Source organism: Stegostoma tigrinum, chromosome 22 (genome assembly GCF_030684315.1).
Source record: "Stegostoma tigrinum isolate sSteTig4 chromosome 22, sSteTig4.hap1, whole genome shotgun sequence".
Classification (NCBI taxonomy): Eukaryota; Metazoa; Chordata; class Chondrichthyes; order Orectolobiformes; family Stegostomatidae; genus Stegostoma; species Stegostoma tigrinum.
Window position 1 is genome coordinate 44,021,936 of NC_081375.1, and position 17,207 is coordinate 44,039,142.

Here is a 17,207-nt window from a genome sequence, read left to right on the forward strand (position 1 = left end):
TAGACATTCATTCCCTCCACCACCACAGCTCAGCAGCAACTGTATACGCCATCTACAAGTTGCACTGCAGGAGTTTGCTATCATTCCTTAGAAAGCAGATTTTAAACCCATGGCCACAGCTATTTAGAATGGCAAAGGTAACAGATACATGGAAACATCATTACGTTAAAGTTTCCATACAAGTTACTCCCCTGCCTGACTGGAAAATATATGACTGTCCCATCAGTGTCGCTCTGTCAAAAAACTTGGAACGCTCTCCCTAATTGTGGGTCTATGTACCCCAAATGGACTGCAGCAGTTCAAGAAGGCAGCTCAGCACTACCCTCTCAAGAGCAACGTGGGGTGGGCAATAAATCTGACTTGGGGCCTAAGATAATTGGCGGCCCTTCTTAGAAACTGTAAGAAGGTACTGCACCTCTGAATTGAGAGTAGTCGCAGTATTCCAAGGAGGGATGTAGTGATTCTCTGATCTTATTTTCCATAAGGTACCATGGGGACACATTTGCCCTGAGATCACACTGGTGGCCAGGTTAGATTACGCCAACCTGGCAAGACTTGCCCATAAAGAGGAGGGAAGGATACCCAAAGGAATCTTCATGCACCTGCATAATTTCAGGTCAGCTTAGGCAAAGGTCTGGCAGGAGGGCCCCAGCAGATGTTTTATGGCATTCAAAAACTGACGAGAGAATAACGTCTTCAAAGAGCAAATATGTTTCTTACTTCTTTCCCAACTCAAACAAATCTGCAGCTCTCTCCGCTCCTACTGGCAAAGGCAGCAGGGTCTTGCCTTTGACTTGGCCCACGACAACAAAGACATTACTCTTCAGGCTGTGCACATGCCGCACGACATCTTGGGACACAACCTGTGGCCAGCTGTTGTAATTCCTGCTGTTGGTTAAAACTGGCACGACCACCTAGGGAGAAGGACAGATAGATAACTCTGGTTAATTCAGAACAACATAAATTGCTTCTTATTCCATGCTATCTAATCTATGTAGAGCTAATACACATTTGGATTGTTCAGATTTACCAATCAGATTATTGCTTCCATAATGGCAATAGTCACTCTGCTACCTCTCCAAGGCATTTCTCTCTAAATTGTTCATACTGGTTCATAGCAGCATTTTTGGCTTGCTTCAAGTGCCCTATACTCTCTCAATTTAGAGGCACTATACTTCCTTGGGATGTTCCACATAACATGCTCTAACTCGGAGCTGCTCCATCCAACTACTACAAATGGGAGTTCCATATTTTTTCCTCAAGATTTGGAATTCCCTTGTGCAGAATTGAAGATTCTAAAATTAAACAGCATGGGTACATGTAAATAAAAATACAGAAATCACACAAAAGGCTAACTATTCAAAAAGCTAGTTCAGTACAGGTCGGTAGGATGCTGATATTGGGTCAGGTTGTGTCAAACATAATATCGCACGTTTGGTGGAAGAGATATTGAGTGGATTTTCCCTTTTCTTCCAGACAAAATAGCATCTACATCTATTGCGAAACACGTGCTATTTCAATAAGTCAACTCACGGGCTACCATGGAAAAGATTTCTAATTGACATCTGTAGGTTTAACGGACAACGGTTAGCAATCCTTCATGAGGAATTGTAGTGACACTGCAAACGCAGGTGATTTCCAGTTCAAACAAGACCATAGCTCTAAGAAAAAGGAAATAGCACTGAAGAGTCTGCTTCCGCAATCAGAATTTGAGTCACACATTTATATACCTTAAAATCACAACAGCAACATCGACCTCACAAGCATCATTAAGAGTCAAGATATGTGCAATGATTACAGGGTCTCAAACCTTCCAGACTAGTTTCTGGTAAGTTGTGTTGTAAAACTGAACACTCCTAATCCAGAACTCATTTCTCAGCACTGGGTCCTTTTCTAATGGAGACCTGATGGTGCGCTGTCCATAACTAAGGAATCCATTGTATTTCAGGCAACACCCCATCACACCCAGACCCAGCAATCAATTCATCTCCAGGTAAAATGATCTTTTTGACTCTGCAGTATCAATGGAATCCCTCTTCCCTTCGTGTTGCAGGGGGTTTTCCCTGTCCCTTCACTAGATTATGATGGCCTCTAGCATACTCCAATCACAATGTCACTGTGTGCGTTAGGGTCATTATCTTTCTTCTTGATCTCTTTACTATGGCTAGTCTGGCTCCAATCAAAAATGATTTACTTTATTTACACACCTCAACTTTCCTATCTCTGGGTGCTTTGTGGCTCAGTGGTTAGTGCACTGCTGCCTCACTGCCAAGGAGCCAGGTTCGATTCCATCCTTGGGTGACCATCTGTGTGGAGTTGGCACATTCTGCCCATGTCTGTGTGGGTTTCCTACCAGAGCCCAAAAACGTGCAAGTTAGGTGGATTGGCCATAGTGTCCAAGGATGTGCAGACTGGGTGGATTAACCATGGGAAATACAAGGATAGGGTCAGGGGGTGAGTCTGTGTAAGATGCTGGTTGGAGGAGCAATGTAAACTCTATGCGCTGAATGGTCGACTTCCACACTGTAAGGATTCTATGATTCTATCCACTTGTTGGTGTTTTAGCTGCATAACACATCTAAGCTGTTACTTTCTCTGCCTGGCAATACATTTTTGTTTCCGCTCCTATTATTTCAATACTGGCCTGCTGGCAGTTGTTATTTTGATAGGATTGCCTGTTTTACATAGAATAAAGAGATTTCTTAACTTCCTGGCACACCAGCAAATCCAGCTGATGGAAAAGTCAAGCTGCTAAACGCATTAACAGATAAATACCTCAACGTGTCCATCCAGATTGGGTTCAGAAGGTACAAAAGGCTACATGTATTCAGTCAATTCAATAATTGGTTGCCCCCCACTGTTTCAGAGTCTACTTCAATGCGACTCCATTCCTTTGCTGTCCATCTCTGTTCACGATTCCAGTCATAGATTGAGGCTAATCCATAACTCAAGCACCATTCACATTCAAAATAAAATCAGGAACAAAATCTTGGAAACTATGACGGGGTAGAAATAGAAGGGGCAGGTACGCAGTCCAGGATCATATTTGATTGGGAGTTTTGTGGGAATTCCTCAAACCGGTTCTTGTCATTGATTGTAATCCAGTCATGAGCTCATTGAAGTGTTCTCCCTATCAGAGGCAGATGGTTTCTCTCTCTCTCAAAAACGTTCCATCCTTACTTCGCAACAGTTTGGGGCCCAAGATGTTGAGCCCACAAACTGCCTTTATGATACTGAAGAACTCCTGGGTGTTGCAGTCATCAACAAACAGTTTCAGACAAGCAGCTGAAGATAAAGAAACAATTCAGACAAAAAGCACAAAAGCTTTTGTGCTCCTATGATGCTGCTTGGCCTGCTGTGTTCATCCAGCTCCACACTTTGTTATCTTGGATTCTCCAGCATCTGCAGTTCCTATTATCTCTCTCAGACAAAAAGCTCTACTTTAAGCAGCTTCAAGCATCAAGCACACTAATCAACTTTCAACAATGTCTTCATCAAAGCTTCATTTTAACAAAGTCGAGGAAATCTGGAAAGAGCTGAAGACAGCTGTCATCTCATTGCCGTGCAAAAACACGGGCTACACGTCTAAGAGACACCAAAGACTGGTCCATAAGGAATGATGACATCAGCAAAAGGTCTCATCAATGAGAAGAGGTCAAACAACATCACGAGAAAGGCAAAGAGTAGATCTCAAACATCGGTGGGGGAGTTACAAAGAAGAATGAGTGAAATCAAAACCCTATAGTTGACTGTTCACTAGATTGCAGTGGGCAGCAAGGACATGCAGATATAAGCTCTCTGACTCATCAAAATTTGGAAATATCTGTGTATCAGTCACTGATTTTTCTTTTCTCTATTACATGAAATATTACCTTTGAAGCTAGTATAAAATCCAAGTAAAGCATCTTTGATGACTGCTATTTTCTACAGAGAAACCAGCCCTGATCAATGCCTTAGACAGGTTATCAGCAGCTTTGAAATCATTCGTACGATTATTATCGAGACTGAAAGACAATCTCTCCACCTCTCCACATTTCCAGTGGGTCCCTCCACTTCCTTCCTCAGCTTTTAGCTTGCATTCAAACCCGACACTAATTGCCCATTTTGCATTTGGTCTCTTCTCCTCCTCCCTTCTCTGCTCACAGTCCCACTGCAGGAAAACAAATGCTGCTGTGGTACAGAAACCCTCATACGGGATTGTACAGATATTTTGAAGACAGTTCAAAGAATTCCTGCCCACAGCGGGGAGAAATCCCTGCAGCAGCTGCTGTTCAGAGCAGGAGGCAGGCTGAAGGTGGAGCAGAAAATGGCTCCCACGTTAGTTCTGACACAGGAAATGGAAATGCACATAATGCACATTCCTTACTTCGTGCTGATTCTCTGAATTGGTTTGTTTGATTCAGAGCCCCATGATATTACTTTGGGCTTCACAATCTCCGACCTTTAGTATTACATAATTGGAGCCAAAGTCTTTGACGCTTTTGTGAAGATCACTGCTAAAGGTCAGCCTCTATATCAGCATTTGCTTAGCAACAGGAAACAAAGGTAACTAAACCCTTTGTTGTAAGCAGCACATACCAGCAGTCATTTTGGTTACCTTGTACGGTCTGCCACTATAGCACCTCATTCTCCATTATAATAAACACCTCACTCTATTATAACAAACACCTTCAAAAAGGAATCCTTGGCCTCTTTACGTGAAAACATTGTGACTGGTTTGACTAAAATGACCAACAGGTAAGGGAACTAACTGAAGGAGTTAAGCACAACCTTTCATCGCTCAATGAAAAGCAGCAGTTCTTCAAGCAAATTAGGTGGAATGGTAAACCTTATAACTAAAAGAACAAATAGACAATTGAAATATCGTGGGAGATCCAACAGCACATGCATGCCAAAGACATGTGTGACTTCAGCACTCTCATGATGATCAATGGCCCAAACAGTCTAGGGGCCACTCCAATGATAGCCAGGTATGGAGGAGAGCATATCAACAACAGGGAGATGGTCAAAGCTGGCTGGAAAGAACATTTTGAAGCACTCAACTGTTCAACCTCAACATCCAGAACTCCATTTCTCAGGTGCCCCATTTGGCTTGATTCAAATGGTAGGATGACTCAAACTGGTTATTGTCAAGAAACAGCTGGCTCAGGAGCAGCCAGTCGAGAAGAGCAATTCACATAGGTAAGGAACATCCAGACTACGGAACAAAGTAACAGAAGAGTTAATTTGAGCTCCCAACACACATAGCAGAGGCAAAAGAGAAAGCAGAATTCAATTACATTTACTATATTGCTATTAGAAATTTGTTTCATATTGGACATAAGCTTGAAACCTGTGACTACACTGGGCTGGCAGTGATGTTTTCCGCTGCTGTCAACACTGGACAGAGAATTCAGACTGGAAGGATCAGCAAGGCTTGTGAACAAACACTAGCAAACACAAAGTCAATAAGTACAGCCTGCCTGAGGTCACTGCTGCACATGCAACTGAGGAAACTTGAAGTGCAATGCAACTTGGTGAAAAAAATAGTTATGACATTTTTATGTCTGACACCATATGCTGAAACAATTCAAAAATTGTCAACTCGAATAAAGAATTTAGTTTCCTTATCTCAGAGGCATTGTCAGCAATAGCAACAGAGATTATGGCAAGCAAGAAGGAAGCATTAAATAACAAAGCCAAGGAAGTGAACATGATGGTTTCACTTTCATTGCAATGAGTAAGACCAAACAAAAGCTTCAAGCTAACTGATACGATAGAGACTGTATACTTTAAACTCAATTTACCAGCAGAACGATAAATAAAAATCTGACAAATTGAAGATGCCAGCTCTTTAGAAGGCAAAACTAAGAAGGGATAACCAATGTCTAAAGATTCAAGATACAGTCAGGAACAAATCATAAGGCTCAGGGATCCAGGATACTGCAGAAAATGTAAATGACTGTTTCAACAGGACATCCATTCTCCAGGAAGGAGACGCAAGAGATTAATGGTCCTCCAGTTCAAAGCGACTTTCACCTTCACATTGTCAGAACAGAATCCAATTTTCCAAGTCCAAAGACACTGTATTCAGGTGTAACAATGAAACCTCCAGATCACCTAAATTTATGAAATCAGATACTTGGGTTGAGATTAAGTAGTGGTAAATGAAATTATTAATACCCCAATGAGAAGAAAAATGCTTGGCAGATGTTGTATAAGGCTGGAAGTGTCTGAAAGGACTACCTTAAGGATTACCCAAAATGATGTATAATAAACTCGGTGGGAGAACAGTTTAGAATCTCAAAGAAATGAGACCTACCATTCATACCCTGCTTATCATCTCTCTAACAATCATATAAGTCTAACTTGTGCTTAGTTACTAACAATTAAGCAACATTTTATTTTAAAAATGAGACTCTTTTCCATTAAATTAGCAAAGTGGTTTCCGCTATGACACCAAAACAAATGACTCTATAGATTCCCACCCTAAAGGACAATCGCGACAACAAGACTGCCCCATGATAATCACAGTGCAGGCAACTTCATACAATGTCAGCACAGAGGACTGCTCATAAAACATCACAACATTCCAAAGCAAGCCAGCTTTAGGGTGAAATCATTACATGCAATTAACTCTGAAGGTTTAAAGTTTAAAGCTAATCATTGTTGCTGCTCTGTAACTAACAAACCAATGCACTAAAAAGATAGGTAAATATATATAGTGATTCAATCTCTCGTATTGAGAACAATGTTTGTTAACTAGTAGTGTTGAGCCAATCTAGTTGCGCAATATTTCTTATTCAAAGTACAAAACAGTGATATCTTAATACGTCCATGACACCACCCATGCCCTCCACCTCCTCCAGGACTATGTCCGTGACACCACCCACGCCCTCCACCTCCTCCAGGACTTCCAATTCCCTGGCCCCCAACACCTCATTTTCACCATGGACGTCCAGTCCCTATACACCTGTATTACCCACACAGATGGCCTCAAGGCCCTCTGCTTCTTCCTGTCCCACAGGCCCGACCAGTCCCCCTCCACCGACACCCTCATCCGCCTAGCCGAACTCGTCCTCACCCTCAACAACTTCTCTTTCGATTCCTCCCAATTCCTACAGGCTAAAGGGGTGGCCATGGACACCTGCATGGGCCCCAGCTATGCCTGCCTCTTTGTAGGTTACGTGGAACAGTCCCTCTTCCGCACCTACACAGGCCCCAAACCCCACCTCTTCCTCCAGTACATTGATGACTATCGGCACCGCCTCTTGCTCCCCAGAGGAGCTCGAACAGTTCATCCACTTCACCCACACCTTCCACCCCAACCTTCACTTCACCTGGGCCATCTCCAGCACATCCCTCACCTTCCTGGACCTCTCAGTCTCCATCTCAGGCAACCAGCTTGTAACTGATGTCCATTTCAAGCCCACTGACTCCCATAGCTACCTAGAATACACCTCCTCCCACCCACCCTCCTGCAAAAATTCCATCCCCTATTCCCAATTCCTCCGCCTCCACCGCATCTGCTCCCACCATGAGGCATTCCACTCCCGCACATCCCAGATGTCCATGTTCTTCAAGGACCGCAACTTTCCCCCCACAGTGGTAGAGAACGCCCTTGACCACATCTCCCGCATTTCCCGCAACACATCACTCACACCCTGCCCCCGCCACAACCGCCCAAAGAGGATCCCCCTCATTATCACACACCACCCCACCAACCTCCGGATACAACGCATCATCCTCTGACACTTCCGCCATCTACAATCCGACCCCACCACCCAAGACATTTTTCCATCCCCACCCTTGTCTGCTTTCCAGAGAGACCACTCTCTCAGTGACTCCTTTGTTCGCTCCACTCTGCCCTCCAACCCCACCAAACCCGGCACCTTCCCCTGCAACCACAGGAAATGCTACACTTGCCCCCACACCTCCACCCTCACCCCTATCCCAGGCCCCAAGATGACTTTCCACATTAAGCAGAGGTTCACCTGCACATCTGCCAATATGGTATACTGCATCCACTGTAACAAGTGTGGCTTCCTCTACATTGGGGAAACCAAGCAAAGGCTTGGAGACCGCTTTGCAGAACACCTCCGCTCGGTTCGCAATAAACAACTGCACCTCCCAGTCGCAAAACATTTCCACTCCCCCTCCCATTCTTTAGATGACATGTCCATCATGGGCCTCCTGCAGTGCCACAATGATGCCACCTGAAGGTTGCAGGAACAGCAACTCATATTCCGTTTGGGAACCCTGCAACCCAATGGTATCAATGTGGACTTCACCAGCTTCAAAATCTCCCCTTCCCCCATCGCATCTCAAAACCAGCCCAGTTCGTCCCCTCCCCCCACTGCACCACACAACCAGCCCAGCTCTTCCCCTCCACCCACTGCATTCCAAAACCAGTCCAACTTGTCTCCTCTCTGATGAAGGGTCTAGGCCCGAAACGTCAGCTTTTGTGCTCCTGAGATGCTGCTTGGCCTGCTGTGTTCATCCAGCCTCACATTTTATTATCTTGGAATTCTCCAGCATCTGCAGTTCCCATTATCTCCAACTTGTCTCTGCCTCCCTAACCTGTTCTTCCTCTCACCCATCCCTTCCTCCCACCCAAGCTGCACCTCCATCACCTACCTACTAACCTCATCCCACCTCCTTGACATGTCCGTCTTCCCTGGACTGACCTATCCCCTCCCTACCTCCCCACCTATACTCTCCTCTCCACCTATCTTCTTTTCTCTCCATCTTCAGTCCGCCTCCCCCTCTCTCCCTATTTATTCCAGAACCCTCACCCCATCCCCGTCTCTGATGAAGGGTCTAGGCCCGAAACGTCAGCTTTTGTGCTCCTGAGATGCTGCTGGGCCTGCTGTGTTCATCCAGCCTCACATTTTAATATCTTAATGGCATATGTACAGTATTTATATTTTAAATCATGAACACTCTTGGTGCTCTCACACCATAAAATGACAGCTTGATATTGTGAATGTGTTAAATAGTACAATGACATTATATCACCATGTTGAACAAAAGACTCCGATTATAGTTTCTGACAGTTAGGAACCTGATGCCAAGAAGGACTGAGTCCAAGAATTTGAAGTCAAGCTTGAGAGATGATGTACGTTGAAACTTTTCCCACAGGTTGCAGATCAGGAAAAAGAACAAAGCAGCAGATTTTTTTGGGCAGAAGCAAGGTATTGCATTTTCCAATATAGAAATGTGGTCCAGATATCCAGTGATGTCTAGGAATTTTAAGGCAGTTTTGAAAGAAAATCTACATCTGTTTTTTTTTTAAAGTTGTTAACAAGAGTTCGTAAGATATATTGGAAAATGAACTTGGAATCATCAAGCAGATTCATCTGAAGGTTAAGTTAACAAAATGTAAAGCTGGATGAACACAGCAGGCCAAGCAGCATCTCAGGAGCTCAAAAACTGACGTTTCGGGCCTAGATCTTATCTCTCTCATCTGAAGGTTAAAATGGGCCAAACATGCTACTCTGCAATATGCAGAGAAATCTAATCAACAGAATTGTGAACTTAGAAGGGGACAAGAGATGGGAGTGATAACCATGCAGTTTCATAATGAGAAATTTCATAGGGAGGCACCCACTCAGGAACCATTGTCCATCTTCTAATTTGTAGGTATACAGTATCTTTGGCACAATGAAATATTCAACAAATATTATTCAATAAATGAAATGTGTTGTTGGGACACATGAGAAGATACTTACAGATGCCACAAAGTTTGATTGAAGAGGGGAGCTTTAAGGAACATTTCAAAAGGAGGAAGGAGAGGCAAAGAAATTTTAGAAGTGAATTTCAAAACACAAGATCCAGGCAGCTAAAGGTACAACCACCAGAATGAAAGGAGCACAGATAGCTCAGGGGGTTGCGTAGCTGGAGGAAATTAAAGAGATCTGAGGGGCAATACCACTAAAGGAGTTGAAAACTCGGGTGAGAATTATAAAATTGAGTAACAGTAATTGTGAGTTAACATAAGTCAGTGAGTTCAGAGGTGATGCAGCAGAGTACTTAAACAGCAGGGCTCTGGATGACATCATGTTTAGGGGGGCTTTTGGATGGGACACCAGCCAGGAGAGAAATGGAAGGGATACTCTAGAAGTAACAAAGGCAAAAACTCAGGTTTCAGCAGTTAATTAGCTGAGGCAGGGGCATTATCTGGACCTATATAGCAGCCTTTCCTGTAATCTCATTGATAATGTTAATGCATTTGTCTTAAAACCTAGCAAACTTAGGCTTAGTAAACTGATGAAGTAATATTCCAATGCTAACTTGTATAGCCTCAAGCTTTTTTCTTTAACTTCTGCTCACTGTTCTCTCTTTTTCTTGCCCTCAGCTGGAAAGTATGGTTTCTCACTCAAGACGGAAAATTTCATACATTCCTGTGGCAGCTTCAGAGCCTCAGATTCTATGCGTACAAGACTGGATAGTGAGTTCCACAATCCTAAGTGATAGTGAGACAATTCTCACCTTCAACTGCCATTTACACATGCATTTTAGTTTAGGGGTTGCTACATATTTGGAACTGTGAGATCAGAATCTAGTGACTCCACAGCCAATTCTATTACTTTGCTTCACACGTTTGCTTGATCTAATATCAGTTAACATGGCAAAGACCAGGAATTAAATCTGGGATATACATGATTCATTAGAGAGTCAATGCCACAATCTGTTTTAGTATTGGACAGTCGTGTGCCAGTCATTAGTAGTTGGTAGCAGGAGTCTCTGAGTCACAAGGCTTTGAGTTCACATTTCACGCCAGCAGTTGAGCACACTCCTGTGTATTACTGATGAAGCTATTGCACTATTGGAGGTGAATTTTTTTCAGATGAAATGCTGAACCAAGGCCCCATCTGTCTGTTTAAATGGATGGGAAAGAATCCCGTAGGACTACTTTGAAGGGGGGTTGGCCACAGTGTGCTGGTCAATATTTATCCCGCACTCATCATCACAAAAACGGACAGACAATCTTAAATACGAGATAACAAGGTGTAGAGCTGGAGGAACACAGCAGGCCAAGCAGATTACATGAGGAGCAGGAAAGCTGACATTTTGGGTCCGGACCCTTCTTAATGAAGAAGGGTCCACACCCAAAATGTCAGCTTCCCTGCTCGGCCTGCTGTGATCATCCAGCTCTACACCTTGTTATCTCAGACTCTCTAGCATCGGTAGTTCCTACTATCCCAGACAATCTTAATGTTGCTGGTGGGTGTGTGGTAAGCAGAAATTAGCTGGCAACTCAAGCATGAAACTTCAACTGCAGATCCTCCATGCATGGTAGAAACTACCCAAATTTCATTTTAATTGAATCTAATTATCCTGTCAGTAAGTTATCAACTAACCCAAGATATCAAGGCAACAGCCACTATTAATTGGTGGATTGGAAAACAAAACATGTCTCCTTACAAGTAAAAGAGATAATGGGAACTGCAGATGCTGGAGAATTCCAAGATAATAAAATGTGAGGCTGGATGACACAGCAGGCCAAGCAGCATCTCAGGAGCACAAAAGCTGACGTTTCGGGCCTAGACCCTTCATCAGAGAGGGGGATGGGGAGAGGGAGCTGGAATAAATAGGGAGAGGGGGGGAGGCCGCACCGGGTACAATGGATGCAGTATATACAACGCATCATCCTCTGACACTTCCGCCATTTACAATCCGACCCCACCACCCAAGACATTTTTCCATCCCCACCCCTGTCTGCTTTCCGGAGACACCACACTCTCCGTGACTCCCTTGTTCGCTCCACACTGCCCTCCAACCCCACCACACCCGGCACCTTCCCCTGCAACCGCAGGAAATGCTACACTTGTCCCCACACCTCCTCCCTCACCCCCATCCCAGGCCCCAAGATGACATTCCACATTAAACAGAGGTTCACCTGCACATCTGCCAATGTGGTATACTGCATCCACTGTACCCGGTGCGGCTTCCTCTACATTGGGGAAACCAAGCGGAGGCTTGGGGACCGCTTTGCAGAACACCTCCGCTCAGTTCGCAACAAACAACTGCACCTCCCAGTCGCAAACCATTTCCACTCCCCCTCCCATTCTCTTGATGACATGTCCATCATGGGCCTCCTGCACTGCCACAATGATGCCACCCGAAGGTTGCAGGAACAGCAACTCATATTCCGCCTGGGAACCCTGCAGCCATATGGTATCAATGTGGACTTCACCAGTTTCAAAATCTCCCCTTCCCCTACTGCATCCCTCAACCAGCCCAGTTCGTCCCCTCCCCCCACTGCACCACACAACCAGCCCAGCTCTTCCCCCTCACCCACTGCATCCCAAAACCAGTCCAACCTGTCTCTGCCTCTCTAACCGGTTCTTCCTCTCACCCATCCCTTCCTCCCACCCCAAGCCGCACCCCCAGCTGCCTACTAACCTCATCCCACCCCCTTGACCTGTCCGTCTTCCCTGGACTGACCTATCCCCTCCCTACCTCCCCACCTATACTCTCTCCACCTATCTTCTTTACTCTCCATCTTCGGTCCGCCTCCCCCTCTCTCCCTATTTATTCCAGCTCCCTCTCCCCATCCCCCTCTCTGATGAAGGGTCTAGGCCCGAAACGTCAGCTTTTGTGCTCCTGAGATGCTGCTTGGCCTGCTGTGTTCATCCAGCCTCACATTTTATTTCCTTACAAGTAAAACCCTGGTTAAATCCAAATATCATTACGTTTGTTTAATTTTCTGGTTCTGCCTTAGGGCTGAAAATGAAGTAATAAGGGGATGGCAAAAATAGATCTTTTTGAAATCCATTCTCGACACCAATGGGATCTATTGGCTTAGAGAGTACATTAAAATACAAAGTGAAAGAAGGTTAGAAATAAACAAAAAGGAAAGATAATTGATAATATAAAAGCAGAATAAATGATAATGGATTGGCAAAGGTTGTCGACACGTGATTCTGCAGTGGGGTCCAGATCAAGCAAAATAAACCCTTCAAAACACTGGCAAGATTGGATCAATGATATTGAGGCCACACAACCTAAAGAGTCTCTCACACTTGACGGAATGTGTTTGTATGTTTTTTATTCACAATCCATTCATAGATCAACTGTATAAGGTCATGTGACTTCATCAATAGCTTCTTTTCTGGAAGTTCGATGAAAGAGTTAAAAGTTGAATATTAATGTATTTTAGGGTTTTATAAATGTATAGAAGGAACAAACTCATGGAGAAAAGGATTTCTTTATTTTGAGGCTTCGTGAAATGAATGCATTGGTGTGGACAACTGTGTAGATATGCAATAAGCCACAATTTCAACAGAGTGAGCAGGCCAGGGAGGAAGGTGTTTTGACAACTTGCAACAGCTAAGTAAAGGTACATATTAGGATTAATAAAAGGAAACAAAATGATTGGAGAATGAGAATACACATCATTAAGCTTTCCAATTACAATTGCCAATGAATAAACAATATTTTCAAATATTTATTGTGTCACAGCCTACATCAATTATGGAACATATTTCAAAGGATATAAATTGAGTTTGCCTTTCAGTGCAGCCTTGCCTATTTGTGTTAAAATGGATGTTATAAATCTACATCAGTGGGAGCATTTTTAAAAACTTGTGTGTATGAAATAACGCTCACTATTTCAAATGAGTATGTTCAATTTCCTCCCTCATCCTGTTAAATTGATTTTCAGATTATAAACCATAAATTAAAATCTTCAAGAGCATACTTATCTCACAGAAGCAATACATTATCTCAAACCTGTTCACTGAAGGAACTCTGGCACTAGTTTATGGAAAGGGGAATTGGTCTCTTCATAACAGAGCAGAAATGCTAATATTTTTAACAAGTTTTTTTTATGTGCCCTGTGTTTTGCTATCAATACAGACATCACCAGGCTACAGATGATTATAAAGTCAACACATAGTTGTTCAATTTGTCATCAATGGCATTCTAAAGCCAGTCACTAAGAAAGTATACAGTGGGTGCAATGAGATTTCAAAATTTCCTGTGCCCACGGAGGAGGGGGATCTGATGTCTGGAACATACCTGAAATTAGGATGTCAGTGTGCAATTAAAACTCCAACTCTGTGTCGCTCTATCATATGGCTCTACTTCTAAATACTCCATTGTACCACCATTATACCACCATTAATGCTGAACCATTGTTGAAGTAATAGTTTTACTGTCTTTATCAGTTACAAAATATGGGAAAATGAACAGGATCCTTTAATTGCAATCCAGTTAGAATTCATGAAACTCAAGAAACAAAAAAGGTAGAATTTGAGAGTATCAGTTACCAGAAACCCATGGTTCTAATAATGAATGAATGAATGGAAATTTGGAATACAATCTCCTAAACTCTGGCACACTTCTTCAACTGTGAATGTACTCAGCTGTAAACTGTACAGGATAATTCCATGTGGGCAGTTAAGTTGTGTTGGATGAGATCACTCCTAAGAGTTCAATTTATGTCTGCCAAACTGGTACACTCAGAACTGCCCCAACTGCACAACAGCACAATGTATTGGGCATTTTTAAGTGAGCGTTTATTTTAAATTTAAACTGGAAGTTTTTCATTATAAAGGGGCATAGGTGAGTGCTGATGGTATAACATTACCAGAACTTTGTACATGATTGAGAATGGTAAAGTGACATTCAGAAACACGAAAATGAAACAAGCAAAAAAACACATTCTGAAGGAGGGTTACTGGACATGAAACATTAAATGTTTCACTCTTCACAGATCCTATCAGATCTGCTGGGTTTTTCTAGCAATTTCTATTGTTGTTTGCTTCAGAAACAATTTGGTATCCCTTAAAAACAGATAAAATCCTTTTTCTTTTGCTGTCCTCTCTCCATCACCTCTTAAGATATTAGCTGATAGTGTCTGCTGGAGCATGATTAAGTGTTCCTTCATAACTGGATGATATAGGCATTACAGGTATTGGATCAATACTTGCTGTGTCAGCATGCTAACCAAATGACAGGTTTTCAACCAAGGAATTTCTTGGAATGAGGAAAATGAAGCCTAGCTAAATTTCCTCCCTGGATTAAAAAAGAAACTGAGACTTAGTCCCAGCCAAACAAAGTCAAGCTGAGAACAACAAAGAAAGGGAAATTGAAGTGGCATATGCCCAATTGGAAGGTGATGTGAAATCCCTGCCTTTTTGAACTTCCTCCCTGGGAATGCTTGCTGGTCTAATTTCCATGCCCATAGAAAATTGCCTCGGTGTCATACCCAAGTCATAATCCAAGTGAGAGAGCCTGGAAAGCACATTCATCTATACCATTGAGCACACCACAGCTAAGCTTAAAATTGCACTCACTCAACTTTCAGCACTTCTGCTTTAAATCAGTGATCAGTGGATCGCATGCAGGATCAGAAGACCTTGGTAACCATTCATCTCTCACATCCTAAGCCAGTGAGTTTTAAAAAAAGTTGCTGAAAAATGATGGAAAGAACTTGTATTTTATGCAACAGTCAAAAAGTTACAATGAACAATTGCACCTACTTGCCAGGTACAATGAATCTAATTTCAACATGACATCACCTGTATCTTTAATTCTGCCTGCGATGCAATTGACTGGACTTATAGCTTTCCATCATACTTAATAGAGTGTTGGGGGCTGAGGTTGAAGTGAACTGCAACCCGCAGTAACAAGACCAAAAAATAGTCGACATTCGGAAGTTTTTGAGAAGTGAGGAGAATTTTTGACAGGCATCCCAAATCACTCATTAAAATCATTAACTCACCTCTAAACGTAGAATTTGACAGAATCAGTTACCATAATCTACTAGTCCAAAATAATGAGGAAGTGGAAACATGACAAATAACCAAATTCCAATGCATCCCTTCACAAACACAAAATGTAAGCTTTTCAATCATCAAAACCAGTGGACTGCTCTCAGCATCACCTTCCTTAGCGACGGAACCTGGTGCTTCCTGCGACTTTTATCAAATCTTAGTTTTATTCCAGCACTTTTCAGTAATATTGCTGCTGAACAACATCTTCACACTGTTTTCCCTTGCCAAGTACCAACTGACTCAAGTCATGTCTGCATTGTGAGGAGTTATATAAAATACTATGAGACAATATTCAGATAAATTATTAGGGGTAATGACCAAATTGAACATGTCATGGACAGTGACACTCAATACAACTTATTAGGGGCAGCACAGTGGCTCAGTGGTCAGCACTGCTGCCTCACAGCGCCAGTGACCTGGGTTGGATTCCACCCTCAGGTGACTGTGCGGAGTTTGCACATTCTCCCAGTGTCTGTGTAGGTTTCCTCCGGGTGCTCCAGTTTCCTCCCACGGTCCAAAGATGTGCAGGTTAGGTGGACTGGCCATGCTAAATTGCCCCGAGTGTTCAGGGATGTGTAGATTAGGTGGGCTACAGGGGATGAGTCTGGGTGGGATGCTCTTAGGTTCAATGTGGACTCATTGGGCCAAAGAGCCTGTTTCCACACTAAGGTTTCTACACTGTATGGCAACCCTGTTATTCAAATGATATTGAGCAAACCTGCCTGGGATGCATCTTTACACAATGTTTTAAAAAAACCCCAACATTCTCTATTAGTAAAACTAGTGATGAGAGCATAAAGATGGATATTCTGGACATTTAAAGCAGTGGCTGTGGAAGAACATAGCACTTCTGCAGTACAATTCCAAAGCAGTACTGTGTAAGAAACATTTTTCTGACCGTTCTTGCTGGAAGGCCTATATTTGAAATGTTAACATTTGAATCCCAGCCCCTCTGCAATGCTTTTCGACCCCTCCTCTGCTTAAAATGTCTAAACCAGCTTTAAAAAGTTGACTTACCTCGTCCACCAGCGCTGCAAACTGGTCCAGGGGACAGTAAGCCAGGTCTCCGAACAGCAGGTTGGTCCTCACGGAATCTGCAGTCAGTTTGTCTTTGTGTCTTTTCACGAAGAAAACAGCTTTGTTTTTGCTGAGGTTTGGAAAATGCAGACTAGGTACCAGGTGCCCAGCCGGGTTCATAGATATCACCAGCACCGTCTGCTCGCTGTTCTCCATAAACTCCTGGATCGCAAGCCGGTGCTCCTCAGTGCCAGTGCATTTGTGCCAGCGCTCAGCTTTCAGCTTCAGAGCCTTCAGCACATAGTCCTGCAGGAACTCCCACCTGCGGTCAGAGCTGCGGTCCTCCATGCCTTCTCCGATTCCTGCAGCCGGCCACCTAAAAGCTGCTGTGAAGAGCGAGAGACGCTGGGTGAGCCCAGCCCTTAG

At 43.4% G+C, this 17,207-nt stretch overlaps 1 protein-coding gene across 2 annotated transcripts in view; it reads right to left on the reverse strand.

Annotated features, from left to right (window-relative positions):
• LOC125463674 (dynein axonemal heavy chain 9-like) overlaps positions 1–17,141 on the reverse strand; it is a 453,254-nt gene extending 436,113 nt beyond the window's left edge. For both annotated transcript variants that reach the window (XM_059653804.1, XM_059653803.1), the window contains exons 1-2: positions 16,782–17,141; positions 721–914 (exon numbers count right to left, since the gene is read on the reverse strand). In XM_059653804.1, coding sequence (XP_059509787.1) covers positions 721–914; positions 16,782–17,129 — 542 coding nt within the window. In that variant the 5' untranslated portion in view covers positions 17,130–17,141. The remainder of the gene's footprint in view (positions 1–720; positions 915–16,781) is intronic.
• Positions 17,142–17,207: the final 66 nt, after the last annotated feature.